The sequence below is a fragment of the Oncorhynchus keta genome, chromosome 1 (genome assembly GCF_023373465.1).
Source record: "Oncorhynchus keta strain PuntledgeMale-10-30-2019 chromosome 1, Oket_V2, whole genome shotgun sequence".
NCBI lineage: Eukaryota > Metazoa > Chordata > Actinopteri > Salmoniformes > Salmonidae > Oncorhynchus > Oncorhynchus keta.
In genome coordinates, this window is record NC_068421.1 from 35,389,895 (window position 1) to 35,417,611 (window position 27,717).

The window sequence follows — 27,717 nt, forward strand, 5'->3', positions numbered from 1 at the left end:
GCTTGGAGTTTGTCAGAATTTGTGGGGTTTTGTTTGTCCACCCGCCTCTTGAGGATTGACCACAAGTTCTCTATGGCATTTTAAAGTCTGGGGAGTTTCCTGGCCATGGATCCAACATATTGATGTTTTGTTCCCCGATCCATTTAGTTATCACTTTTGCCTTATGGCAAGGTGCTTCATCATGCTGGAAAAGGCATTGTTCGTCACCAAACTGTTCCTGGATAGTTGGGAGAAGTTGCTCTCTGAAGATGTTGGTACCATTCTTTATTCATGGCTGTGTTCTTAGGCAAAATTGTGAGAGAGCCCACTCCCTTGGCTGAGAAGCAACCTCACACATGAATGGTCTCAGGATGCTTTACTGTTGACATGACACAGGACTGACGGTAGTGCTCACCTTGTCTTCTCCGGACAAGCTTTTTTCCGGATGCCCTAAACAATCAGAGGGGGGATTCATCAGAGAAAATGACTTTACCCCATCCTCAGCAGTCCAATCCCTGTACCTTTTGCAGCATATCAGTCTGTCCCTGATGTTTTTCCTGGAGAGAAGTGGCTTCTTTGCTGCCCTTCTTGACACAAGGCCATCCTCCAAAAGTCTTAACCTCACTGTGCATGCAGATGCACTCAGATGCGCTCTGAAGCCTTCTTCACAACAATTGATCCGCTCTCCTTAAAGTTCTTGATGATCCAATAAATGGTTGATTTAGGTGCAATCTTACTGGCAGCAATATCCTTGCCTGTGAAGCCCTTTTTGTGCAAAGCAATGATAACGGCACGTGTTTCCTTGCAGGTAAGCATGGACAGAGGAAGAACAATGATTCCAAGCACCATCCTCCTTTTGAAGCTTCCCGTCTGTTATATTCGAACTCAATCAGCATGACTGAGTGATCTCCAGCCTTGTCGTTGTCAATACTCACACCTGTGTTAACTAGAGAATCACTGACATGATGTCAGCTGGTCCTTTTGTGGCAGGGCTGAAATGCAGTGGAAATGTGTTTTGGGGATTCAGTTCATTTGCATGGCAAAGAGGGACTTTGTAAATAATTGCAATTCATCTGATCACTCTTGAAACATTTTGGAGTATATGCAAATTGCCATCATCAAACTGAGGCAGCAGACTTTGTGAAAATTGATATTTGTGTCATTCTCTCAACTTTTGGCCAAGACTGTACACACTTACATGAGACAAAATTCCCTAGTGGACTGACAAGATATGACAGCTTGTTACACAGAGATGGAGAAGGGGGTGGGGAAAATAGAGGGAGAGGGAGAAAGGGACATTTATCGTGGATACATTCTAGGCCTGTTCTCACATTAATCCTATAATTTGCACACACACTGCCACCCGTTTGGGTAAGAAATGCAATGTATTTATGTGTAGATGTCCTTGTTTGTTGTGTCTCTGTTGAAACCAATCAATCCTTCTATGGGGAATGGCTCGATAATGTAAGGCTCTGATTTTTAACCAGAAGTCGCAATGTCCTTGTCCTGGCTTGGAGTGGAGTGTTTCTCCAGAACAGATACTCAGTGATTGTCTGAGATGGAATTTTCTTCTTTCCCACCTCGTGTCTTTAGTCAAAGTTCTAGGACCACTTTTACATGCCCAGCTGCAGACTGGAGATTGTAATGCCTAGTTTTTATCTTCTTCACCTCGTTTTGAGTTTCCAACAGTTTGTAATGTTTAGCTCATGCTTCACCTCTGCTGGTCTCAAGATTGATTATTCAGGGTTCAGCTCCCGACCACTTTACATGTCAGTAGCAACCCGGCAATGTTCGGGTCTGTTGTAAATTTTGTTATCAAGGCTTTTTATCCTCAGGGAAAAGGGGTCATTCAATCACGCCGACACGATGTCTGTGCTCACTTGGGGTGTGGCTACTGACTGGGTAAAAGTTTATATGAAAAACAATTATCTCATTAGAAGACTAAAATCACATTCCTATCTTAACAAAACAACTCTCATACTTAATCATATATTTTGTATAACATTTAGATGTAAACTTGACACTTTCAGTTATTTCTTGATATCATCCTTAATGACATCAAAATAATAAAGAATATGACAATATATATTCTTTAAGTCTCCACTGATCATTCTAAACATTCAGATGTTCCAATGTTCACTTTCTTGGCAAAAAGGTTTTGGGGGCAAAAGTCTTCTGGAGACAAAGCACATTTCTTTCCCAATACTGAGGAGCAAAGGGAGAGATTCTCCTCCTGCCTAATTTACGACCGAGTGTTAAGGTGTCAACCGGGCCACCCCCCCTTCCCCTCTTCTGTGGGTAAGAGGGTCTGGTTGTTGTCAGCTATTTACCAAGCTGATCTGAGGCCTTTGTGTCATGACTCTCCTGGGTGAGGAACAGAGTTTAATGGCTGTGATAGGAGAAAACTGAGGTTTGATCTACAACATTGTAGTTACTCCACAATACTAACCTAATTGGCAGAGTGAAAAGAAGGCAGCCTGTACAGAATAAAACATATTCCAAAACATACATCCTGTTTGCAACAAGGCACTAAAGTAAAACTGCAAAAAATGTAGCAAAGAAATTAATTTTGTCCTGAAAGCAAAGTGTTATATTTGGGGCAAACACAACACATCACTGAGTACCACTCTTCATATTTTCAAGCATGGTGATGGCTGCATCATGTTATGGTATGCTTGTCGTTGGCAAGGACTAGGGAGAAGAGCTAAGCAGAGGCAAAATCATAGAGTAAAACCTGGTTGTCTGCTTTCCAATAGACACTGGGAAAAAAATTCACCATTCACCAGGACAAAAACCTAATACACAAGGCCAAATATACACCCTGGTTGCTTACCAAGACAACAGAATGTTCCTAAGTGGCCTAGTTAAAGTTTGACTTAAATTGTCTTAGAAATCTATGGCAAAACTTGAAAATGGCTGTCTAGCAATGATCAACAACCAACTTGACAGAGCTTGAAGAATAAAATAAAAATAATGATATGCAAATGTTGTACAATCCAGGTGTGCAAAGCTCTTAGAGACTTACCCAGAAAGACTCACAGCTGTAATCGCAGCCAAAGGTGATCTTAACATGTATTCAGGGGTGTGAATACGTATGTAAATTTGATATTTCAGTATTTCTTTTCCAAAAATTGTGCAACAATGTCTACGAACATGTTTTCACTTTGCCTTTATGGAGTATTGTTTGTAGATGGATGAGACATTTTTTTATTCCGGCTGTGACGCGACAAAATGTGGAATAATTTAAGGGGTATGAATACTTTCTGAGGGACTGTAAGTCATTAGTCAAACCCATCATATTGAACTGGTAGGCTTAAATACCTGATAAGTCCACCACGTGCATAGAATCGTTCTAAAGGTAGTATCTCTTATCCCTAGCTAAAGTATTTGGCCTCCTATAACCCCAGCAGTGTCTGTTTGCGATAAAGTCGCACGTTGTTTGGCATATGGAAACCACAGGCACATGACTGCTGCTTTTTGAAACAGATGGGGACGGTTTGATCCCAGGCTCCTTCCTTGGCTGTGAATCTGTGTCACAAATATCCAGCGTGCTTTGCCTGGGCGCATGCAGTCCAATAAAGTGTCATACAATGAAAGAGGAACTTAATTATTGACTCCTCCATGAAAAGAGGAATATCTTTTGTTGTGTACACAATGTGGACTGGAGAGACGGGCCATGTCATGTACTGTGGAACACTGGGGTTAATGTGGTCTGATACATACCGATCCCATCAAAACTAGGCTGAGATATTAGTTTGAATTTGATAGCACACATGTCTATTCTGAGCCAATTACGGGTAATGATTTCTGTCTGTGCAAACTCAGTCCTAGCCCTGAATAACCACACAGACTCACTGCAGTCAACGCTGTGTTGTTAAACAGCCATGGCCAAACACACGTATCTGAATCCTGGCATTACCACACACACACACACACAGAGAGAGACTGAAAGTACAATTGCAGAGGACCGCTGTTTGGGGCATTTTCACTATGAGGAAGTGGTGTTTCTGTAAAGAAACTGAATGGAGAGCTGAGGTTCTGCACTGCTGCTTAGCTTGTGCAACCTTGAAGAAATATGCATTGTTAAACCCCTATAAATATGCACATTGTGTATTGTGAATGTTTGTGCGTTGTAACTACCATATCTTTATTCATATCATGTCTCTTACAAATCAATTGACTCAACATTCACAGCTACAAGCATACTTCATAATGTCGTCCCTACCAGAGGTGGGACCAAGTCATTGTTTTACAAGTCACACGTACGTCTCAAGTCTTAGCACTCAAGTCCCGAGTCAAGTTCCAAGGCAAGACAGGCAAGTGAGACAAGTCTCAAGTCCTAAACAAGTCATAACATGCTCTTCACCAAATGTAATACCATTTCATGTTTTTAACAAGAGTAATAGTTAGTATATTACATTTACGCAAATCATGCATGCTTTTAAAAATATCAATATATTTCTTACTTTGCAAATACATTTTATATTACCATGGAAATACATGGATAGCCATGAGAAAGAACCCCCCTCTGTGACAGCGTGAGAGGAGTGGTAGGCTGGGTCATGTGGGGTGGTTGCTCTCCTGTAGATGAGTTAAGCAGCAGAGTATCTGCTGGCCATCCAACATGGCAATTCACATAGAAATACATCACCTACAACAGCCGTTGCCGTGTAGAATAGAGAATCGAGTACAGATCTATGTATTGCATTTCTATCTGTAAGACTGTATCTGAATGCGATGCCTCAGATGAAAAAAGCCGCCGTTCTTCATTCATTATCAATGGAGAAAGCTCAAAACTGCGGAGGACAGCAGAGACCGGGATGGTGGGATTTGTGTGAAGCATAAACCCAACCAGAGGTTCAAGCACTCGCTGTAATCAGCAGGTTAGGAAGAGTACACAACCATTCTAGGAGGCACTCTGCCACAAATGTGCTCATTTGATCTATTCCAGCTCCAAACAGCGTGGTGGCGAGTCAATCTGCAAATCTAATCTAGGCAAGCAGTGAGGAGCACACATAACAATACAGGCTCCAGACATCACAAGCAGTGAGGAGCACACATAACAATACAGGCTCCAGACATCACAAGCAGTGAGGAGCACACATAACAATACAGGCTCCAGACATCACAAGCAGTGAGGAGCACACATAACAATACAGGCTCCAGACATCACAAGCAGTGAGGAGCACACATAACAATACAGGCTCCAGACATCACAAGCAGTGAGGAGCACACATAACAATACAGGCTCCAGACATCACAGGCAGTGAGGAGCACACATAACAATACAGGCTCCAGACATCACAAGCAGTGAGGAGCACACATAACAATACAGGCTCCAGACATCACAGGCAGTGAGGAGCACACATAACAATACAGGCTCCAGACATCACAAGCAGTGAGGAGCGCACATAACAATACAGGCTCCAGACATCACAAGCAGTGAGGAGCGCACATAACAATACAGGCTCCAGACATCACAAGCAGTGAGGAGCACACATAACAATACAGGCTCCAGACATCACAAGCAGTGAGGAGCACACATAACAATACAGGCTCCAGACATCACAAGCAGTGAGGAGCACACATAACAATACAGGCTCCAGACATCACAAGCAGTGAGGAGCACACATAACAATACAGGCTCCAGACATCACAAGCAGTGAGGAGCACACATAACAATACAGGCTCCAGACATCACAAGCAGTGAGGAGCACACATAACAATACAGGCTCCAGACATCACAGGCAGTGAGGAGCACACATAACAATACAGGCTCCAGACATCACAAGCAGTGAGGAGCACACATAACAATACAGGCTCCAGACATCACAGGCAGTGAGGAGTGCACATAACAATACAGGCTCCAGACATCACAAGCAGTGAGGAGCGCACATAACAATACAGGCTCCAGACATCACAAGCAGTGAGGAGCGCACATAACAATACAGGCTCCAGACATCACAAGCAGTGAGGAGCACACATAACAATACAGGCTCCAGACATCACAAGCAGTGAGGAGCACACATAACAATACAGGCTCCAGACATCACAAGCAGTGAGGAGCGCACATAACAATACAGGCTCCAGACATCACAAGCAGTGAGGAGCGCACATAACAATACAGGCTCCAGATATCACAAGCAGTGAGGAGCACACATAACAATACAGGCTCCAGACATCACAAGCAGTGAGGAGCACACATAACAATACAGGCTCCAGACATCACAAGCAGTGAGGAGCGCACATAACAATACAGGCTCCAGACATCACAAGCAGTGAGGAGCACACATAACAATACAGGCTCCAGACATCACAAGCAGTGAGGAGTGCACATAACAATACAGGCTCCAGACATCACAAGCAGTGAGGAGCACACATAACAATACAGGCTCCAGACATCACAAGCAGTGAGGAGCGCACATAACAATACAGGCTCCAGACATCACAAGCAGTGAGGAGTGCACATAACAATACAGGCTCCAGACATCACAAGCAGTGAGGAGTGCACATAACAATACAGGCTCCAGACATCACAAGCAGTGAGGAGTGCACATAACAATACAGGATCCAGACATCACAAGCAGTGAGGAGCACACATAACAATACAGGCTCCAGACATCACAAGCAGTGAGGAGCACACATAACAATACAGGCTCCAGACATCACAAGCAGTGAGGAGCACACATAACAATACAGGCTCCAGACATCACAAGCAGTGAGGAGTGCACATAACAATACAGGCTCCAGACATCACAAGCAGTGAGGAGTGCACATAACAATACAGGCTCCAGACATCACAAGCAGTGAGGAGCACACATAACAATACAGGCTCCAGACATCACAAGCAGTGAGGAGCACACATAACAATACAGGCTCCAGACATCACAAGCAGTGAGGAGTGCACATAACAATACAGGCTCCAGACATCACAAGCAGTGAGGAGCACACATAACAATACAGGCTCCAGACATCACAAGCAGTGAGGAGCACACATAACAATACAGGCTCCAGACATCACAAGCAGTGAGGAGTGCACATAACAATACAGGCTCCAGACATCACAAGCAGTGAGGAGCGCACATAACAATACAGGCTCCAGACATCACAAGCAGTGAGGAGTGCACATAACAATACAGGCTCCAGACATCACAAGCAGTGAGGAGCACACATAACAATACAGGCTCCAGACATCACAAGCAGTGAGGAGCACACATAACAATACAGGCTCCAGACATCACAAGCAGTGAGGAGTGCACATAACAATACAGGCTCCAGACATCACAAGCAGTGAGGAGTGCAGATAACAATACAGGCTCCAGACATCACAAGCAGTGAGGAGTGCAGATAACAATACAGGCTCCAGACATCACAAGCCAGGCAAAAAACAACAACCATGAAACAAACAAGTTACACACACTCATAAACACACAGCCTCGTGTGATGGATAGCTGTCGGCTATATTAGCCACGACTTACCGTTCTTTGTGCAGCTTCAAATGTCGAACAAAGTTGGAAATGGTTGCGCCTCCGTCTGTAATTTTCTTGCCGCTTGTTTTGCAAGTTGCAATCCGTTTTTTGTTGATACAGCATCGTCTTTATATCCGAAAATAAATAATTTTGGGTATCATCCTTCCAAGGGCTCCGTCTGAATTCACCTGCCGACGTTACTCTACACTGCTACACACAATTTGATTGGCTGCTGTCCGATTCAAACTGTAATCCGTTAAATGAAGAGTTGATGCGCTGCACACTTTATTTAATAGCATCATTTTTAATATCTGGGCTTGGGGAGGGTATCAAGTCAGATCGAGTCAAAAGGCTCACGTCCAGGTCAAGTCACGAGTCATTGGTGTTAAAGTCAAAGTCGAGTTGTAAGTCATCATATTTGTGACTCAAGTCTTACTCGAGTCTAAGTCATGTGACTCGAGTCCTCACCTCTGGTCCCTACTCTCTTTGGGTAAGGCTAGCAGACTTTAACAACACATTTGCATGTGACAGAATGCGCTATGACGGTCTCCATAGAGGCGAGTGTATGGCTTATGTTGTGTCTCGTCTGCGTACCAACCAACCTGTTGGCCAGTAGCACTCCTGTTGGTCGGAGCTAGAGACTGCAACTTGTCAGACATGACCGATCTATGTGCTGTTAATGATGTTGTGGTTTGGTTGCTTGGTGTCACTAACCACTCATGCACACACTCATCAGGGTTTTGTTGCCCAGTGCTGCCGTGTGCTGCAGTCTCAAGTACTGTTGCTATTCCCAATGGGCTGATTTGTTCCATAGCCAAAGGATAGTACGGTGTGTGTTTTTCTTCTGGCTAGAATTGTATCCCAAGCTATATCATTTCACACTTCCACTTGTATAAATATTCCCACTTCCATTGTAGATTTTGATTGTTTTTATAGATGGTAATGAGGCTATATACGAAAGGCTAAACACAAACGAATGGTTGGATTGTAGTTTATGTTAATCAACAACACCATTCACATGAATCCAAAATAGCAAATTAAAAAACAATATGGAAAACTGCACTGAGTGTAGAAAACATTAGGGACACCTTCCTAATATTGAGTTGCACTCCCTTTTGACCTCAGAACAACCTCAATTCGTTGGGGTATGGACTCTACAAGGTGTCAAAAGCATTTCACAGGGATGCTGGCCCATGTTGACTCCAATGCTTCCCAGAGTTGTGTCAGGCTGGCTGGATGTCCTTTGGGTGGTGGACCATTCTTGATACACACAGGAAACTGTTGAGCATGAAAAACCCAGCAGAGTTGCAGTTCTTGACACACTCAAACCGGTGCGCCTGGCACCTTCTACCATACCCCATTCAAAGGCACTTAAATATTTTGTCTTGCCCATTCACCCTCTGAATGTCATACATACACAATCAATGTCTCAATTGTCTCAAGGCTTAAAAATCCTTATTTAACCTGTCTCCTCCCTTTCATCTACACTGATTGAAGTGGATTTAACAAGTGACATCAATTAGGGATCATAGCTTTGACCTGGATTCACCTGGTCAGTCTATGTCATGGAAAGAGCAAGTGTTCCTTATGTTTTGTACACTCAGTGGTTAAATTAATCACCAGAGCCTTACATTTAATAAATATAAAGCTATGTTAGTTCCCATCTAAGAGCCTCTGTTGTCATATCTTTGCATCATTAGCTTAGGCACTCAGTTAATTAAATAAAACTACTACAGTCTGTGACCCCACAGCCTGACCCAACCTACAGAGCAGCCCCCCCCCAGATACAGTTGAGCAGTGAGCATGTGAAATGTTCAGTGACGCAGCCCAGTCGCCGAGCATTAGCAACACCGTGTCAACGCTAACTCGTCACTTTCACTCACTCTCATCCGTCTCTAGTCATACCCACTACCCAGCCCCTACTAATATCTTCGGCTGGAGCTAATAGGATTACCGTAATGAATATCACGAGCTTTTGGCAGCACCGAGCTTCTTAGGCCAATTAAAAGCCCCAGAAATGCAGAGTTTTATCCCAGGCCTGACAATATAGATCCCTGAGTAATGATTGATAATCAGACCTTAAGACCTCTACTCCTTTCCATAGTCCTCCGGAAGATAACTGGCTTAATTAATATAAATGGACGTCAATAAGAGGTTTCTTGGGTTTCTCTTTTGAACACATCTCCTTGTTATTTGCAAGGTGTCTCAGTGGCGACGAGAGGAGGGGGAGTGTAACAAGATCAAGGACTTCCTTTTCGAATGGCTGCCTGTGCTTTCCCTGATGCGTCAATACCCCCATTGTGTTTAATGTAGCCATAACGGCATAGAGCAGACCGACAACCACATTGAACAGGAGATTGCAATGCCTATTTAAGCTGCTGTTTGGACTTGTTTGTTTCCCCTGTAAAATAGATTTAAGTGTTGCGACACCCAGAGAACAAGACCTAGCTTTATTCCTTTGGGCAGCCATATTGGTCGCAATGGCCCTTAACGCTGTAGTGGTCCTTTACTTTCTTCCTTAATAAGGCAGTGGTCCCGTGGTGGGAACATATATCAGCGGAAATTTCAAGTACGCCACGTATAGTTTTTGATAAAACTCAAACTTTCATTAAAATGCTCATTCAATATACTGAATTAAAGCTACACTCGTTGTGAATCTAGTTACCGAGTCAGATTTGTAAAATGCTTTTCGGCGAAAGCATGAGAAACTATTATCTGATAGCATGTATCCCCCAAATACTGCACCGTCACCTAACGACAGATTTTGCGATAGCCGGGGGCTACTCAGAACGCAGAAATAAAATATAAAACATTCATTACCTTTGACGAGCTTCTTTCTTGGCACTCCTAGATGTCCCATAAACATAATTTTGGGTCTTTTTTCGATTAAATCGGTCCATATATAGCCAAGATATCGATCTATGAAGACTGTGTGATAAACGGAAAAAAAATAGCGTTTCATAACGTAACTTTTTTATTAAAAAAGTTGACGATAAACTTTCACAAAACACTTCGAAATACTTTTGTAATGCAACTTTAGGTATTAGTACACGTTAATAAGCGATAAAATTCATCAGGAGGCAATGTAAATTCTATAGGTGTCCGTCGGAACATAATGTCTGAAGAAATCTCAACCAAAACATCCGGTCGGTGACCGGAGGGAATCGGTTCCCTTGTGTCGGTTTGACCAAGAATCAAAGCCGAATCAAATGACAAGACTCTAGACATCGTGTGGAAGCTGTAGGCACTGCAACCTCGGCCTCATTTAATCCGGTTCACTTTGAACAATTCCTGGAAGTAGTGCATGGATATTTATTTCCATTTTCAGTGATCAGATTTTCCTGCACTTTTCGATGAAACGCACGTTCTGTTATAGTCACAGCCGTGATTTAACCAGTTTTAGAAACGTCTGAGTGTTTTCTATCCACACATACTAATCATATGCATATACTATATTCCTGGCATGAATAGCAGGGCGCTGAAATGTTGCACGATTTTTAACAAAAAGCTGCGAAAAGCTGCTTAAATTCTCGACTTCCCTAACAGGTTAACGTGTGATGCCAAACCCCACATTTCCCCAGCTCCCACTGCAATGTGTGACGCATCACACACACACACACACACACACACACACACACACACACACACACACACACACACACACACACACACACACACACACACACACACACACACACACACACACACACAAACAACAGGGCACTTCGCTGTAAAAAACAATGCGGCATGTCCAGTGTGAGAGAAGGAGGGCGGAGATAAACATGCCACTTAAAAGCAATGGGAGGTCTGGGTAATGGCTCTATGTCCCTCAGATTAACAGTTACCTTCTGGCTGGATAAACAAACCACATCGACAGCTCCCATAGGCTCGGCTCTGCAGGAGGACTGGAGAGGACAGGGTTTCATGTGCGCCCCCCACACACTACTATTCTTCTAGTTTATTGGTTTAGATATAGAATGTGAAAAGGGAGGGGGGTTATCCAAATATCATCATTTGCATTGGAAACAGTGCTTCTGTTCTGAGCAGCTAGACTGCTGAAGGTATATACTTGCTATGAATATGTACAGGTGAATCAATTCAATAAGAATGCATGGTGCTCAGTATCTGTTCCTGGTATTTATATTAACATAATGACGCTTCATAATGACTTAACCATCCATCCAACTATCATGAAATTATTATTAAGACACCGTACATTTGCTAAAGCAAGGTTTGATATGAATCCCTGGTGGATAGAATCCATTTTCCACAGATCGTCAGACCTCTCTTCTGTCATGGAAGCCAGTCAAGCTACTGTGGTTGAAATGACCCCCCTGGCCTGCTGTCATTGAAGCATTGAAGCAGTAGTCTTTTCCGAGAATACATTTCTCTCCCCTTGGTATTCTCCATGCCCACATTGTGTTGTTGTGGCTGCTTGGCTTTCAGAACACGGCAGACTCTGTCGCGGGGACGGAACGTTAACAGCAACAGTAGATAAATCAATAGGTTGAAAAGCACTGTGAGGACCCAGACTTGCGGACAGACTTGCAGGCAGGCAGACAGACGGACTCACACGCAGGCAGGCACATTGTGTCTCGGGGAACAGGGAGTCACTTTGTTGCGCCTGCTGGGTCATCAGATAAAAGACGGACTACATGACATGAATGCTTGCCTAGATCCATCAGTCATCAGTGGGGGAACTGGGAAAGCTCTCAGTGAGCGCGCGTATGTTTTGTTTTTATTGATCATCTTGGCTGCCTTGAGGGCGCTCTCTGCTAATCCAAGATGATGCCATGAACCTGATTGCCGTCCTATGCGGTGAATAATTCTGTGATTTGCTGCCTGCTTTCCAACTGTGCACCACTAGTGTAGCTGTGTTTTGCCTGTGTGTGTGTTTGTCTGTGTGGCCCGTCAGACTGAAGTATTATTTCAGTGCATTACTGAAGCCATCTGTCCTCTTCATTGTTAGCATCATCGTGGGATTTCCATGTCTGTGACACATCTCTTTTCCACAAACTGTTGGCTGCTCTATGATGTTAACACTGACCTTTGTAGTCATATTTTATAACATTGTTTTGTCCCAGCTCGGTAAAGATACTTGTATTAATCGGTGTGTGTGTGTATTGCGTGTGCGTGTGCGCCTCAATAACTACAAATATAATCATATTAAACTGTGTATTTGGCCTCCCTAATAAAGTGTACTCGCTTGACATTTATTACCTGCAGCTTTTAATGAAGAGAATATTTCTGTTAGTTGTTAATAGAGGGTGGAAGGCCAGACAGGCTGTTAGTGGTCCCATCCTGCTGATGTGAGCCTAGCTTAGCCAATCCCTGGGAGGCAGATCACATGGCGTCGGTGTTGCCAGACTGACACGTAAGAGGAGACGCATCACTGGCTGCGTCTCAAATGGCACCCTATACAGTGCACTACTTTTGCGACCAGGCTCCATTAGTCTCTGGTCTAAAGTAGTGCATTTTGTAGGGAATAGGGTGCCATTTGGGATGCAAATAGCGTCTCAGGTCTCTCTGGGGATCCGGAGGGCGGCGAGACTCGGCGCTTTGGTCTTCCTGCTTGTAATTCATTAGAGTACAGCCCCTTTCCCCTCTCTTGAACAAAGTGGTCTCGCTGACATAACAATGAGATTTGGCCTTTGATTGTTCTCATTGGCCCACTGAGCTTACAATCTGCCCAACAGTGCAGATAGATTCATCACTTGAGTCTTTAAATGCCCTATAAGACCATGGCCAGAGTTTACCCATGAATTTTCACAATTATTTAAGTCAATAAGTCATAGTTTCCACTTCGTGCAAATCCTTGTGAGTGCGGTATCTTTTCCTATGATTATTAATAGTGAATAATAGTGAAAACATCAAAACTATGAAATAACACATATGGAATCATGTAGTAACCAAAAAAGTGTTAGAATAATATATTTTAAAAATAAATATCAAAATAATATATAATAATAATAATAATAATAATATAAAAATATATTTTATATTAGCCACCCTTTGCCTTGATTACATCTTTGCACACTCTTGGCATTCTCTCAACCTGCTTCATGAGGTTGTCACCTGGAATGTATTTACATTCTTAATGTGTTTGAGCCAATCAGTTGGGCTGTGACAAGGTAGGGGTGGTATATCAATTTCAAGAACTTTGAAAGTTTCTTCAAGTGCAGTCGCAAAATCCATCAAGGGCTATGATGAAACTGGCTCTCATGATGACCGACACAGGAAAGGAAGACCCAGAGTTACCTTCGCTGCAGAGGATAAGTTCATTAGAGTTAACTGCACCTCAGATTGCAGCCCAAATAAATGCTTCACTGAGTTCAAGTAACAGGCACTTCTCAACTGTTTGGAGGACACTGCGTGAGTTAGGCCTTTGTGGTCAAATTGCTGCAAAGAAACTACTACTAAAGGACTCCAATAAGAAGCAATGGACATTAGACCGGTGGAAATCTGTCCTTTGGTCTGATGGATTCCAAATTCGAGATTTTTGCTTCCAACTGCCATGTCTTTGTGAGATGCAGAGTAGGTGAACAGTTGATCTCTGACTGTGTGGTTCCCACCTTGAAGCATGGAAGAGGAGGTGTGATGGTGTGGTGGTGCTTTGCTGGTGACACTGTCTGTGATTTATTTAGAATTCAAGGCACACTTAACCAGCATGGCTACCACAGCATGCTGCAGCAATATGCCATCCCATCTGGTTTGCGCTTAGTGGGACTATAATATGTTTATCAAGAGAACAATGACCCAATACACTCCTCCAGGCTGTGTAAGGGCTATTTGACCAAGGAGAGTAATGTAGTGCTGCATCAGATGACCTGGCCTCCACAACCAGTTTGTGATGAGTTGGACCGCAGAGTGAAGGAAAAGCAGCCAACAAGTGCTCAGCATATGTGTGAACTCCTTCTTGTTGGAAAAGCATTTTTCATGAAGCTGGTTGAGAGAATGCCAAGAGTGTGCAAAGCTGTCATCAAGGCACAGGGTGGCTACTTTGAAGGATCTCAAATATAAAATATAATCTTGATTTGTTTAACACTTTTTTGGTTGCTACATGATTCCATATGTGTTATTTCATAGTTTGATGTCTCTACTATTATTCTACTACGTAAAGTAAAGTAAAACCTTTGAATAGGTGTGTCCACACTTTTGACTGGTACTGTATATAAATGTTATAGTTGCTTGATGTGATAGTATTTTGCAATCCCCCGTCGCCCCAAGACGGATTATTTTGACCACTAACGTTTTGCCTCACTACACACTCCACTGCTTTGATTGGTCTAACATTACCTAGACACCACAACTGTATATCCAGGTAATGAACACTCCACTGCTTTGATTGGTCTGACATTACCTAGACACCACAACTGTATATCCAGATAATGAACACTATTACCGGAGCTTCATCTTATTCTTTATAAGCCTTTCGATGGCGGATTCGCGGTCATCATTTTTTGGAAGATGCGAAAACTTTGGAGATCACAATAGATGGTGAAGTCAAAGATAGGCCAGTGGTTTCCATCTGTGAGAAGGTTTTCCCTAAATCAATGCTCATGACAAATCCAGAACCAGCCATTACTGGCTAATATTTAGAAAATAGTATAGGCCTAGAAAAAAAAAAAAATAACAGAACATTAGCTAGTAAGGTTAGCATGCTAGCTAGCTACACTGCCAGCTGCCAGTGCCCTATTTGCTGATGTTTATAAACGCCACGTGGAAAAGCCCACACCCAATTTGTGAATATGAATAAGTAGTTAATCTTCGAAGATGGAACCTAAACGTGCATTTCCTCTCTAGGACAGGAAATTACGTTGATGTAGTGTTGTCAACTTTCTCTGGGGGGTCCTTTTAATAATAGCAGATTCTATAATCATTTTGTCACATTAGGCATAATTTGGAGGTGGTCATTAAGCCGTCTCCATGGCTCTTTGTGTTTCTTATTTATTGATTCATTGATTGATTTATTAATTGTACATCTGTTGGTTCCAGACTTTGTTGGGGAGCCATGAACCATCCTCCGTCCAGCTGTGGGTGTCCTACAACCGCCAGCCAATGAAAGCCGCCCAGTTCATGACCCGCCACCCAATCACAGTGAGTCTCCAGGCCTGCTTCGCCACACCAGAATATCCTCTCTGTGGCTCCTAGTTGATTCCTAGTCTAGAGAACAAACCTGCCACTGTATCGTTGATGAAATTGGGAAAATGTGTTTGTAAGGAAATGCTATAACTAGACTATGTAGCTAGTATGTAGTTGACAGCTCAACATGAGCCAGAAATCACAAGAACAATACTGTAAGGCGTTACACTCCACTCACAGTAGAAAGATTTTAATTCCATGACATTATTTATCTTAAAAATTAACCTGTTTTTGTGTAATAAGAGTTTAATTACAATCATCAGCTTTTAGTTGTGAGAGAATCACACCATGCCCTTCACAAATAAGGAAAACTGCTCAACGTCGCTTTTCTTCTCCTGCAGGAGTACTACATCGCTGACGCCTCGGAGGACCAGGTGTTTGTTTGCGTCAACCACCTGAACAACGTCACCCACCTGTACATCTCAGACACGCAGGGCCTGTCCTTCTCCCTGTCCCTGGAGAATGTGCTATACTACAGCCCAGAGGGTTCAGGCAGCAACACCCTCATCAGGTAGGTACAATATTCCTAGTGCTTCTCAATACTCTACTGGGGGGGTTGCACAATTCTGCTCCAGGCCAGCACTTACACAACTGCTTCCTCTATATGACCTAATCAACCAATCTCGGGTTGCTCATTTTTGTTTCAGGCCGGCACAGCACTAACCCACCTGATTTGATCTATTAACTAATCGCAGGTTGCACATTTTTGTTCCATCCCAGCACTAACCCATTATATTCAGCTAATCTGCTTATCACTGTGATTAGTGGCTTGTTAGTGCTGGGGTAGGACCAAAATGTGCGCCACCTTTGGTGTATCCCCCCAGGAACAGATTTGGAAACACTGCAGTATTCTACTAAGCAACAATGGATCTGAGATCTGGGTTCAATTAGTATTGGTATCTTTCAAATACTTAAGCTGCCCTTGATTGAGCTTACCTGACACAACAGAATCAAAAGAAAAGTCCCAAAAGTGCAAACCCTTCCCGTCTGACACTCCAGGCAGGCTCAATCAATCACCCAATGCATTTCAAAGAAAACAAGTGCTATTTGAAGTCTTCAATATTCTGATGTGACTCACAGTTAAGGCAGCCTAATTAGTAGGAAACACTATGAGATCTGTAGTGTCTTTCTAGGAACAAAGTAACAGAACTCACCTTGATCGAGTACACACACCCTTGGATCAATTATACCCACCTTGATCAAGCGCACCCACCCAACTTGATTTATTTTGGAGAGAGAGGAGGCTGTTCTACGTCTGATCATTGCAGCACTGGGGGACCTCCTGGTGTGCATTCCTAGTGACGACGATGAGTCACTGTGTGTGTGTGTGTGTGTGTGTGTGTGCGCGTTTTCTCCTCAGAGTTGGTCAACAACAGCAGGGCCTTTGCATGTGTTCACATGTTTAAATCCCAGGGACCAGGATGTTGGATGTTTGCTGAGTCCATGTTGTCACGGCGCTGCAGTGTAGTGTAATGCGTCCAGGGCCTATAATTAGTCAAATGACTAGGTTCCCAACACGTCTCCAGCTACCTGGAGTTGTTGTGTTGTGAGAGCAGCTTGATTGCTTCTTGATAGTGAGGCGACCTCACGACAGGAGCAGAACACGTGTTTCCTTTAACCAACATAGCCACAAGATACACTGAACGTGATCCTGTATTGTTGTTGATGCTTATCATGTCTGTGTGTATATGTGCATCTGTCTGTGTTTGTGTGTGTGTGTGTTTCATCCCAGGTACTTTACCAATGAGCCCTTTGCTGACCTGCACCGTGTGGAGGGTCTGCGTGGCGTCTTCGTGGCCACGCTCATCAACGGCTCACTCAGCAAGGACAACATGCGCTCCGTGATCACCTTCGACAAGGGGGGCACCTGGGAACTGCTGCAGGCCCCCTCCGCCGACAGCCTGGGAGGAACCCTGGACTGCCAGGTAGCTAGCTGGCTGTTACAGTAACACCTGATCCTGTATCAGTGGTTAGAGAAAGCGTTCACCTACTCCCTGGTGGGTTTCCCCTAACCACTGATACAGGATACTGAAACACAGACTCTAGGTTATAGCTGCCTGACAGACCATTGCTGGCAGCTTCAGCAATGTGACATCATACACATCGGGGCGACAACAACAGGATTACAGGAAGCAGACCATTCTCTTTGTTCCTTTAAAAACCCGCTGCATGTAAAATATTGTGTGCTATAGCTTGGAAAATAAATAAATGTGAGTCTGGATGACAACGTAATATTTGTTTCCAGCATTAGGGCTGTTTTCCTAAATAAATCATATCCGCTTCGGGTTTTGTTTCTTTTCCACGATACTAGCGTGTGTCGCGATACTATTATCATCCCAGCCATAATTAAGATCTGCCCAAGACTCCCACTGTTGGCTCTTGTTAATGTAGGCATGCCTGAAGGGAGGGCACAAATTGGGAAGAGACATTAAAGTGACAGTCTTGGCAGAATGTAATTATTTTCTTGTTGATGTCTGTAAGCAGGAAGTTGCCTCGTTGTGTGTAACACTGTCAAAGTGTTGAGTCTATGAGTCCTTTGAGGTAGGAATTGGGGGTGGGTTAATATGAACCTACATTAGTGGTTAGGAACAACAGCCATGAGGCCACAAGGTGTGTTTGCATTCTGAAGGGGAAGTAAGTTTGGATGCAAACAGATGTGTTCTGTTTGGTTTTAGAAAGTGGTTGTGTCCCTTGTACTAAAATGTATGCACTCACTACTATAACCCGCTTTGGATAAGTGTCTGCTAAATTTACTATGATGTAAATGTAGCTTCACTTCTGAGAAAATAGTTTATATTTGTATTTATTTATTTTTGGTTTTGCCAGATTGTTGTCTCCATTGACTTCTCTCTCTATCTCTCCCCTCTCCCTCCACAACGCCTCTCCATCCTTCCCTCCCTTCCCCCCTACTCGATCTCCCTTCACCTTTCCTATCTATCCCTCCATTTTTTCTTTCTATATCTCTCTCCTCTCTATCCCTCCCTCCCCTCCATCCCTCTTCGATACCCTCTCGGTACTTCTCTATCCCCCCCATCCTGTCCCTCCCTCTCTGTAGCTCTCCAAGGGCTGCTCCCTCCATCTGGCCCAGCGCTGGAGCCAGCTTCTCAACATTCAGCTGCGCAGGATGCCCATACTGTCCAAAGAGTCAGCACCAGGGCTCATCATGGCTACAGGTAGGGAGGCTTAGACTAGCATCATACCACTACAATGACTATTTATTTGAAAATACGTACAGTACCAGTCAAACGTTTGGACACACCTACTCATTCAAGTTTTTTTTATTTTTAAATTTGACTATTTTCTACATCGTAAAAATAATAGTGAAGACATCAAAAAAACAATGAAATAACACATGGAATCACGTAGTAACCAAAAAAGTGGTATATATTTTATATTTGAGATTCTTCAAAGTAGCCACCCTTTGCCTTGATGACAGCTTTGCACACACTTGGTATTCTCTCAACCAGCTTCATGAGGTAGTCACCTGGAATGCATTTCAAACAACAGGTGTGCCTTGTTAAAAGTTAATTTGTGGAATTGCTTACCTTCTTAATGCGTTTGAGCCAATCAGTTGTGTTGTGACAAGGTAGGGGTGGTATACAGCCCTATTTGGTAAAAGTCCAAGTGCATATTATGGCAAGAACAGCTCAAATAAATAAAGAGAAACGACAGTCCATTACTTTAAGACATGAAGGTCAGTCAATCCAGAACATTTCAAGAACTTTGAAAGTTTCTTCAGTCGCAAAACCATCAAGCGCAATGATGAAACTGGCTCTCATGAGGACTGCCACAGGAAAAGTAGACCCAGAGTTACCTCTGCTGCAGAGGATAAGTTCATTAGAGTTACCAGCCTCAGAAATTGCAACCCAAATAAATGTTTCACAGAGTTCAAGTAACAGACACATCTCAACATCAACTGTTCAGAGGAGACTGCGTGTATCAGGCCTTCATGGTCAAATTGCTGCAAAGAAACCACCACTAAAGGGCACCAGTAATAAGAAGAGACTTGCTTGAGCCAAGAAACACGAGCAATGGACATTAGACTGGTGGAAATCTGTCCAAATTTGAAAGTTTTGGTTCCAACCGCCATGTCTTTGTGAGACGCAGAGTAGGTGAACGGATGATCTCTGCATGTGTTGTTCCCACCTTGAAGCATGGAGGAGGAGGTGTGGGGTAAAAAATAGCTGTTATCAAGGCAAAGGGTGGCTACTTTGAAGAATCTAAAATCTAAAATATATTTTGATATTTTAACCTGTTAATCCTACCCCCTACTTTTTCGAACATTCTGTTAAAAATCGCGCAACATTTCAGCTTCCTGCTACTCATGCCAGGAATATAGTATATGCATATGATTAGTATGTGTGGATAGAAAACACTCTGACGTTTCTAAAACTGGTTAAATCACGGCTGTGACTATAACAGAGCCTGCGTTTCATCGAAAAGCGGAAGAAAAACTGATCACTGAAAACTGGAAAAATGATCAATGCGCCACTTGCATCTATTGTTGAATGGAAACCAAATTACCTGGAGCCGAGATTGCAATTCCTACAGCTTCCACACGATGTCACCAGTCTTGTCAATTGCCTAGGCTTTGTTTCTTGGTCAAACGAACAAGAGACAGCCCATTTCTTCTGGTCTCCAACCGGATGTTTTGGAGTAGAAATTTCTGAACATGATTTGAAGACGTGAAGCTATTGAATATACATCGCCGCGTGATCAATTTGATAGATTATTTTACTAATACCTAAAGTTGCATTACAAAAGTATTTCGAAGTGTTTTGTGAAAGTTTATCGTCAACTTTTTTAATTTAAAAAAATGACGTTGCGTTATAAAACGCTGTTTTTCCCTTGATCACACAGTCTTCATAGATCGATATCTAGGCTATATATGGACCGATTTAATCGGAAAAAAGACCCAATAGTGATGTTTATGGGACATCTAGGAGTGCCAACAAAGAAGATCGTCAAAGGTAATGAATGTTTTATATTTTATTTCTGCGTTTTGTGTAGCGCCGACTCTCGGGTCGACCCAAGAGACACTTTATTTTTTATTTTTTATGTGTTATTACATAGTTCTGATGTCTTCACTATTATTCTACAATGTAGAAAATAGTACAAATGAAGAAAAACCCTTAAATGAGTAAGTGTGTCCAAACCTTTGACTGGTACCGTATATCTTTAAAGATGGAGAGAGACGAGGACAGTGGGGAAAGAAGGAGGAAGGTTGCGTTAAAGGGAGCCCATACTGCTACGGCATTACAGCTATACACGCCAGGCCACTTAATGACCATTTCCATGGCGAATACGTGACTTCTCTTAAGGTAGTGCAACTTCCGCTGTTGTCTGATCTGATAGAGAGGACCACTTCCTTCATCAGCCAATCACACAGGAAATGAGACTATAAGCATAGAGAAGCTGCCTAGTCTCTCCTTCCTGTTGTTTGTCTGCGCCTGTGTTCATAAAAAAAAAAATATATTTTAACCTTACTTAGAGGTTAACCTTTATTTATTCAGGCAATTCAGTTGAAAGCAAATTCTTATTCACTGTGTGTGTGTGTGTGTGTGTGTGTGTGTGTGTGTGTGTGTGTGTGTGTGTGTGTGTGTGTGTGTGTGTGTGTGTGTGTGTGTGTGTGTGTGTGTGTGTGTGTGTGTGTGTGGCTGTGGCTGTGCGTGCACGCACACACGTTTTTCCTGAGTGCTCATCTTTGAGTGCTTTTTTTCTGAGTTCTTGTGTTCATTGTTTGTGCGAACGTGTGTGTGTGTGTGTGTGTGTGTGTGTGTGTGTGTGTGTGTGTGTGTGTGTGTGTGTGTGTGTGTGTGTGTGTGTGTGTGTGTGTGTGTGTGTGTGTGTGTGCGTGTGCGTGTGTGTGTGCGTGTGTGTGTGTGTGTGTGTGTGTGTGTGTGTGCGTGTATAACTGCGTGTACTCAGGTCAGAGCAATAGACTTTGACTGGAGCTACACGAGGAGCAGTTGGACACATCCATTGTGTTTCAACCACTAAAATTGTCTCTCTGTCTCTACCTCGTCGCGCTTCTGCCTGCTTGGCCGAGTACATTGATTTCCTTTGTAGCTGTGTCTGGAAGGAGGAAGAAGCCTCTACACCCTGCGAGCTGCTAGAACCCTTAATTAAATTATTAGTAGATAATGGCCACGGGGAGAAGTGCAGAGAGGAGCAGGGAGGGAGGGCTGCGGAAACACTATGCCCTCTCTCGTCCATGTTATCGCTCACACACAGATGCACTAATTACTTCTGCATCACCCAGCGTGTACAAGCAAACGCACACACAGACCGTCTCCCTCTTTGTGTGGACCCAGCCAGCCACACACGACCAGCATCCCCACACCACCTATCAGGGGGAATGTTTCCACCGAAGCGTTTTGTTTTGTGACTGGTTCCTGTATATACAATTTCTTAATTTGTAAAAAGCACCGTTAATATGGCCTCCAAGAGCGACAGTCATTAGTGGTGGTGCAGGAGAGGAGAACATCATTCACATACAGTGGCTTCATTAAACAGCTCTCAGGATGAGTGTCACATAGAGAGAGAGCCGTACGCAACTACATAAAACAATAAGGAGTTGGAGTCAGAGCTTTGATACCTGCTGTAATCCATATTGCACTGGTGAATTGTACAACAGGTACCAGTACGCGCACACCGTTAGGTGCAACATGGTAGTCTACATCCACGTAGGATAAATAGATATATGATGTTAGACATTAGACTCATTACACACGTTAGGGCCTTCCCCCTAGAATGACTGCAGACTGATGTTGATATTATTCATGCCTGTATGTTCAGCACATGGTAAGGACAGAGTATTGACACTGCAATCTAATGTTGACAATAAAGCACACGAGAGAATAGGAACTTTTCGGGAACACAGGTCTATCGCTTGATCTCAAGCATCCGTTTAAAAAACCCTGGATAGAATCTATCCCTACATAGAGCCACCCAGCTATAGGGCCATGCTACACTAGCCCCTTTCTCCATGGCCTGCGTCTCAAGTCACTTTGTAGGCTCTGGGCTGTGCTCGAATTCGTCCCAAATCGCACCCTATTCCCTATGCATGTAGTGCACTACTTTTGACCGGGGCCTTGGTCAAAAGTAGTGCACTATGTAGGGAATAGGGTGCTGTTTGGGACAACGCCCGGGATACTGCTGGCACTGAAGACCACCTGAAGCTGCAGTAGTGTTCCTACTGAATCACTCTCTGTGTGTAATGTTTAATTCATCACCTCCTCTCTCACAGCCATTCCACTGATCATCCTGTGTCTGTGTCTGTCTCCCCTGCAGGCTCTGTGGGTAAGAACCTGGCCAACAAGCCCAATGTGTATGTGTCCAGCAGTGCTGGGGCCAGATGGAGAGAGGTCAGTGTCTGTCTGTGCGCGCCTTGTATTTGTGCGTGTGCTCCATAAACGTAACTGTGCACATGATGAGCATGCTGTAAATCATGACGTTGGTTATTCTTTCCTGCCGATGCCACCCCCTCATATGCCAAAGGGTTTCTGTGCAGCGCCTCGCCATAGTGCTGAATGGCCAGCGGAGGACACTTTCTTTGACAGCATATTATTAAGCACCCACAAAGCCACACGGGGAACCCTCAACAACAGAAACAATGGAAAAGCACCCACAAAGCCACACGGGGGAACCCTCAACAACAGAAACAATGGAAAAGCACCCACAAAGCCACACGGGGGAACCCTCAACAACAGAAACAATGGAAAAGCACCCACAAAGCCACACGGGGGAACCCTCAACAACAGAAACAATGGAAAAGCACCCACAAAGCCACACGGAGAACCCTCAAAAACAGAAACAATGGAAAAGCACCCACAAAGCCACACGGGGGAACCCTCAAAAACAGAAACAATGGAAAAGCACCCACAAAGCCACACGGGGGAACCCTCAAAAACAGAAACAATGGAAAAGCACCCACAAAGCCACACGGGGGGAACCCTCAAAAACAGGGAGCACCCCTCAACCCTCAAAAACAGAAACAATGGAAAAGCACCCACAAAGCCACACGGGGGAACCCTCAAAAACAGAAACAATGGAAAAGCACCCACAAAGCCACACGGGGAACCCTCAAAAACAGAAACAATGGAAAAGCACCCACAAAGCCACACGGGGGAACCCTCAAAAACAGAAACAATGGAAAAGCACCCACAAAGCCACACGGGGAACCCTCAACAACAGAAACAATGGAAAAGCACCCACAAAGCCACACGGGGGAACCCTCAAAAACAGAAACAATGGAAAAGCACCCACAAAGCCACACGGGGGAACACTCAAAAACAGAAACAATGGAAAAGCACCCACAAAGCCACACAAGGGAACCCTCAAAAACAGAAACAATGGAAAAGCACCCACAACATTTTCCTCTGCTCTTGATGTCTACGATGTCACAGTCCACAAGAGCAGAATGTCATAGTGTCATATTATTTGTAATAATACAGCCCGACAGTTGTACTCGTCTTATTATGGTAACTATATCAATTGACCAGCAATCTTATGGAGTGTGGCTTTAATGGGTGTTCCTCACATTTCCCCTTTTCAAGGCGCTGGCAGGTCCTCACTTCTACACGTGGGGTGACCACGGGGGCGTTCTCATGGCCATCGCCCAGGGGGGCTCCAGCACACACCTCAAGTGAGTCTCACAGCAGGGGCCTTATTTAGGGCTGTTGTATATCCACTGCTAGAACAGAACAGTGTGCTGTGTATTACCCCCTCATTGCACCCCTCTACTCCCCACTGCAACTCTGCCCTAGGATGTTGACTTTCAGTCTGCTTACCTTGTCAATTAAAGGTTCAGCGAATTATACCCGTCTCAACCCACTGTGTCACTGCCAGCCCAAGCAGTACTGTGCTGGCTCTGAAATGTTATTTTCACATTGTCCTTTCCAGCACGGTTCCAGCTACTACAGGTCATGGGGATACGTAACCAGGCTAATGCACTACAGCTTGGCTTGGCTCAGTAGTGTAAAAAGGGTATACATATTGTAACCATGCTAATTCTGATCTCTGTACTGTCTCTGCCGGCCCATCTATAGACTAGCATCCTGTTCAGATGGTGAATTAGGAGATTTTCCCTACGGGCCATTCTGGCTCGGACAAGGCTACCTACCTACTGTCTCTCTCTGTCTCAGGTTCAGTACCAATGAGGGGGAGACGTGGACAGACTTCCGTTTCTCTGACAGGGAGGTGTATGTCTACCAGCTGCTGACGGAGCCGGGGGAGAAGAGCACCGTCTTTACCATCTTCGGCTCCTACGCCGACCAGAGACACAGCTGGCTCATCCTGCAGGTCAACGCCAGCGACGTGCTCGGTGAGGGGACTCTCACGATATTACTGGGCAGAAGTCATGACTGAAGTATGCTCAGCCTGGTGCTTTTGCGTCTGTTTGTCTTCCATTTTCACAACGCAAATGAGAAACATACGCCCACTGACCCAGAGTCTCACTGAGGTGTGTGTTTGTGCGTCCATGTGTGTCCACTGTCCAGGCATATGTAATCTTCTGTCCACATGCTACGGTAATAAAATATCACCAAATCCCAAATCAAGTATTTGTGTGTCTCTTCAGGCGTGCCGTGTGCCGAGGGAGACTACAAGCGCTGGTCCCCGTCAGACGAGCACGGCAACGACTGCCTTCTGGGTAGAGAGATGGTGTACAAGCGACGCACGCCCCACGCCACCTGCTTCAACGGGGAAGACTTTGACCGCCCTGTCACCGTGTCCAACTGCTCCTGCACACGCCAGGACTACGAGTGGTGAGACCAGAGGCATCATTGCCAAGCCCAAATCCACCCTTTGCCTCTATCCCTAAACTCTATCTACCCCGAGGCACCTTATATAAAAGGATGAAAGGATTGGAAAGCTGCTGTCTAGAAAGGTAACAGCTCCATGTTTCCTTATATTAAGCTAGGACTAGGTGGAATGTTTCTCCTTTAATTATAGCTATGCTATCATTTCAGGGTAGGAGCTAGGGGTTGATTGGAATTGGGCCACGGTCTTTTTCCACTCATCTCTATCTGTTCATAGTTTCATAGTTAGGTCGGCGAACAGTGGGTCTCTCTGTTTCTCTCTTTCTGTTTCTCTTTCTGTTTCTCTTTCTGTTTCTCTCTTTCTGTTTCTCTTTCTGTTTCTGTCTCTGTTTCTGTATCTCTTTCTGTTTCTCTTTCTGTGTCTCTCTGTCTCTCTCCCTCTCTGTCGCTCTCTGTCTCTGTGTGTCTCTCTCACACTCCTCTCTCTCACGGTGTCTCTTTCTCTCACCATCCTCTGTCTCACGGTGTCTCTTTCTCTCACACTCCTCTCTCTCACGGTGTCTCTTTCTCTCACCCTCCTCTGTCTCACGGTGTCTCTTTCTCTCACCCTCCTCTCTCCCTCTGCGTATCTTTCTTTCCCTCTCTCTCTCTCTCTCTCTCTCTCTCTCTCTCTCTCTCTCTCTCTCTCTCTCTCTCTCTCTCTCTCTCTCTCTCTCTCTCTCTCTCTCTCTCTCTCTCTCTCTGTCTCTCTCACCCTCCTCTGTCTCTCTTTCTCTCTGTGTCTCTCTCACCCTCCTCTCCCTCTTTGTTTCTCTCTGTCTCTCTATCTCTATATCTCTCTCTGTGTCTCTCACACCCTCCTCTCTCTCTCTCTCTGTCTCTCTCCCTCTCTCTCTCTCTCTCTCTCTCTCTCTCTCTCTCTGTGTCTCTTTCTCTCTCTCTCTCTCTCTCTGTGTCTCTCTCACCCTCCTCTCCCTCTTTGTTTCTCTCTGTCTCTCTATCTCTATATCTCTCTCTGTGTCTCTCTCTCTCTCTCTCTCTCTCTCTCTCTCTCTCTCTCTCTCTCTCTCTCTCTCTCTCTCTCTCTCTCTCTCTCTCTCTCTGTCTCTCTCACGCTCTCTCTCTATATCTCTCTCTGTGTCTCTCTCACCCTCCTCTCTCTCTCTCCTCTCTCTATATATATATATTTCTCTCTGTGTCTCTCTCTATCTCTATATCTCTCTCTGTGTCTCTCACACTCTCTCTATATCTCTCTCTGTCTCTCTCACCCTCCTCTCTCTCTCTCTCTCTCTCTCTCTCTCTCTCTCTCTCTCTCTCTCTCTCTCTCTCTCTCTCTCTCAGTGACTATGGCTTCAAGCTGAGCGAGGACCTGTCCCTCCAGGTGTGCCTGCCCGACCCCGAGTTCTCGGGGAACCTCTACACCCCTCCCGTGCCCTGCCCCGTTGGCACTACCTACCGTCGCAGTACGGGGTACGTCAATATCCCTTTGGTATTAACATATTGTCACTTCATCAGAAACCAGGCTTTACCCTTCTCATAATTATAGGCTCATAATTATAGGCTTTACCCTTTTGTTAAGGTGACTGTTACGGCCTTGCAATGTGGGCTGAAGGGGTTTGGACTGAATTCATAGTGTGTCCCAAATGGGCCTTGGTAATAAAAATAAAAAGTATTGCACTATAAAGAGAATAGGGTGCCATTTGGGACGTACGAAACAAAGGTTGAGATACATTTGTCCTTGGTGGCAGACTGGCAGTGACATATGTCTTGCAAAAACAAATGCCATTACCTAGCGTACCAGTCTTCTATGTTTTTTACTGCCACCAGGAGATGAGCGTTCGATATCAGCATGGTTATTGATGAATATGATATGAACTCTATGTAATTGGCGTCTTTTGTTGTCAGGGGGGAACTCTCTTTGTTCTTTTTTAGTGCTGTGGGGAAGAGGAAGTAGTGACGTCATTCCATTACATAGCCCTCGTTTATCATGGAGAACAGCCCCACCTAGTGTCATAAGGAGAGAAATGTCCCAGCAAAATCTTGACATACACTGAGTGTACAAAACTTTAGGAACACCTTCCTTCCTAATATTGAGTTGCACCCCCAGAACAGCCTAAATTCATTGGGCCTGGACTCTACAAGGTGTCAAAAGCGTTACACTGGGAAGCTGGCCCATGTTGACTCCAATGCTTCCCACAGTTGTGTCAAGTTGGCTGGATGTCCTTTGGGTAGTGAACCATTCTTGATACACACGGGAAACTGTTGAGCGTGAAAAACCCAGCAACGTTGCAGTTCTTGACACAAACCGGTGTGCCTGGCACCTACTACCATACCCCATTCAAAGGCACTTAAATATTTTGTCTTGC

At 44.3% G+C, this 27,717-nt stretch overlaps 1 protein-coding gene across 2 annotated transcripts in view; it reads left to right on the top strand.

Moving 5' to 3' along the window:
* LOC118373664 (sortilin-related receptor-like) overlaps window positions 1–27,717 on the top strand; it is an 85,118-nt gene that overhangs the window by 28,518 nt on the left and 28,883 nt on the right. For both annotated transcript variants that reach the window (XM_052522917.1, XM_052522923.1), the window contains exons 7-15: window positions 15,444–15,545; window positions 15,932–16,101; window positions 17,323–17,515; window positions 18,646–18,763; window positions 22,884–22,957; window positions 24,149–24,237; window positions 24,737–24,915; window positions 25,171–25,357; window positions 26,693–26,821. In XM_052522917.1, the coding sequence (XP_052378877.1) occupies window positions 15,444–15,545; window positions 15,932–16,101; window positions 17,323–17,515; window positions 18,646–18,763; window positions 22,884–22,957; window positions 24,149–24,237; window positions 24,737–24,915; window positions 25,171–25,357; window positions 26,693–26,821 (1,241 nt within the window). The remainder of the gene's footprint in view (window positions 1–15,443; window positions 15,546–15,931; window positions 16,102–17,322; window positions 17,516–18,645; window positions 18,764–22,883; window positions 22,958–24,148; window positions 24,238–24,736; window positions 24,916–25,170; window positions 25,358–26,692; window positions 26,822–27,717) is intronic.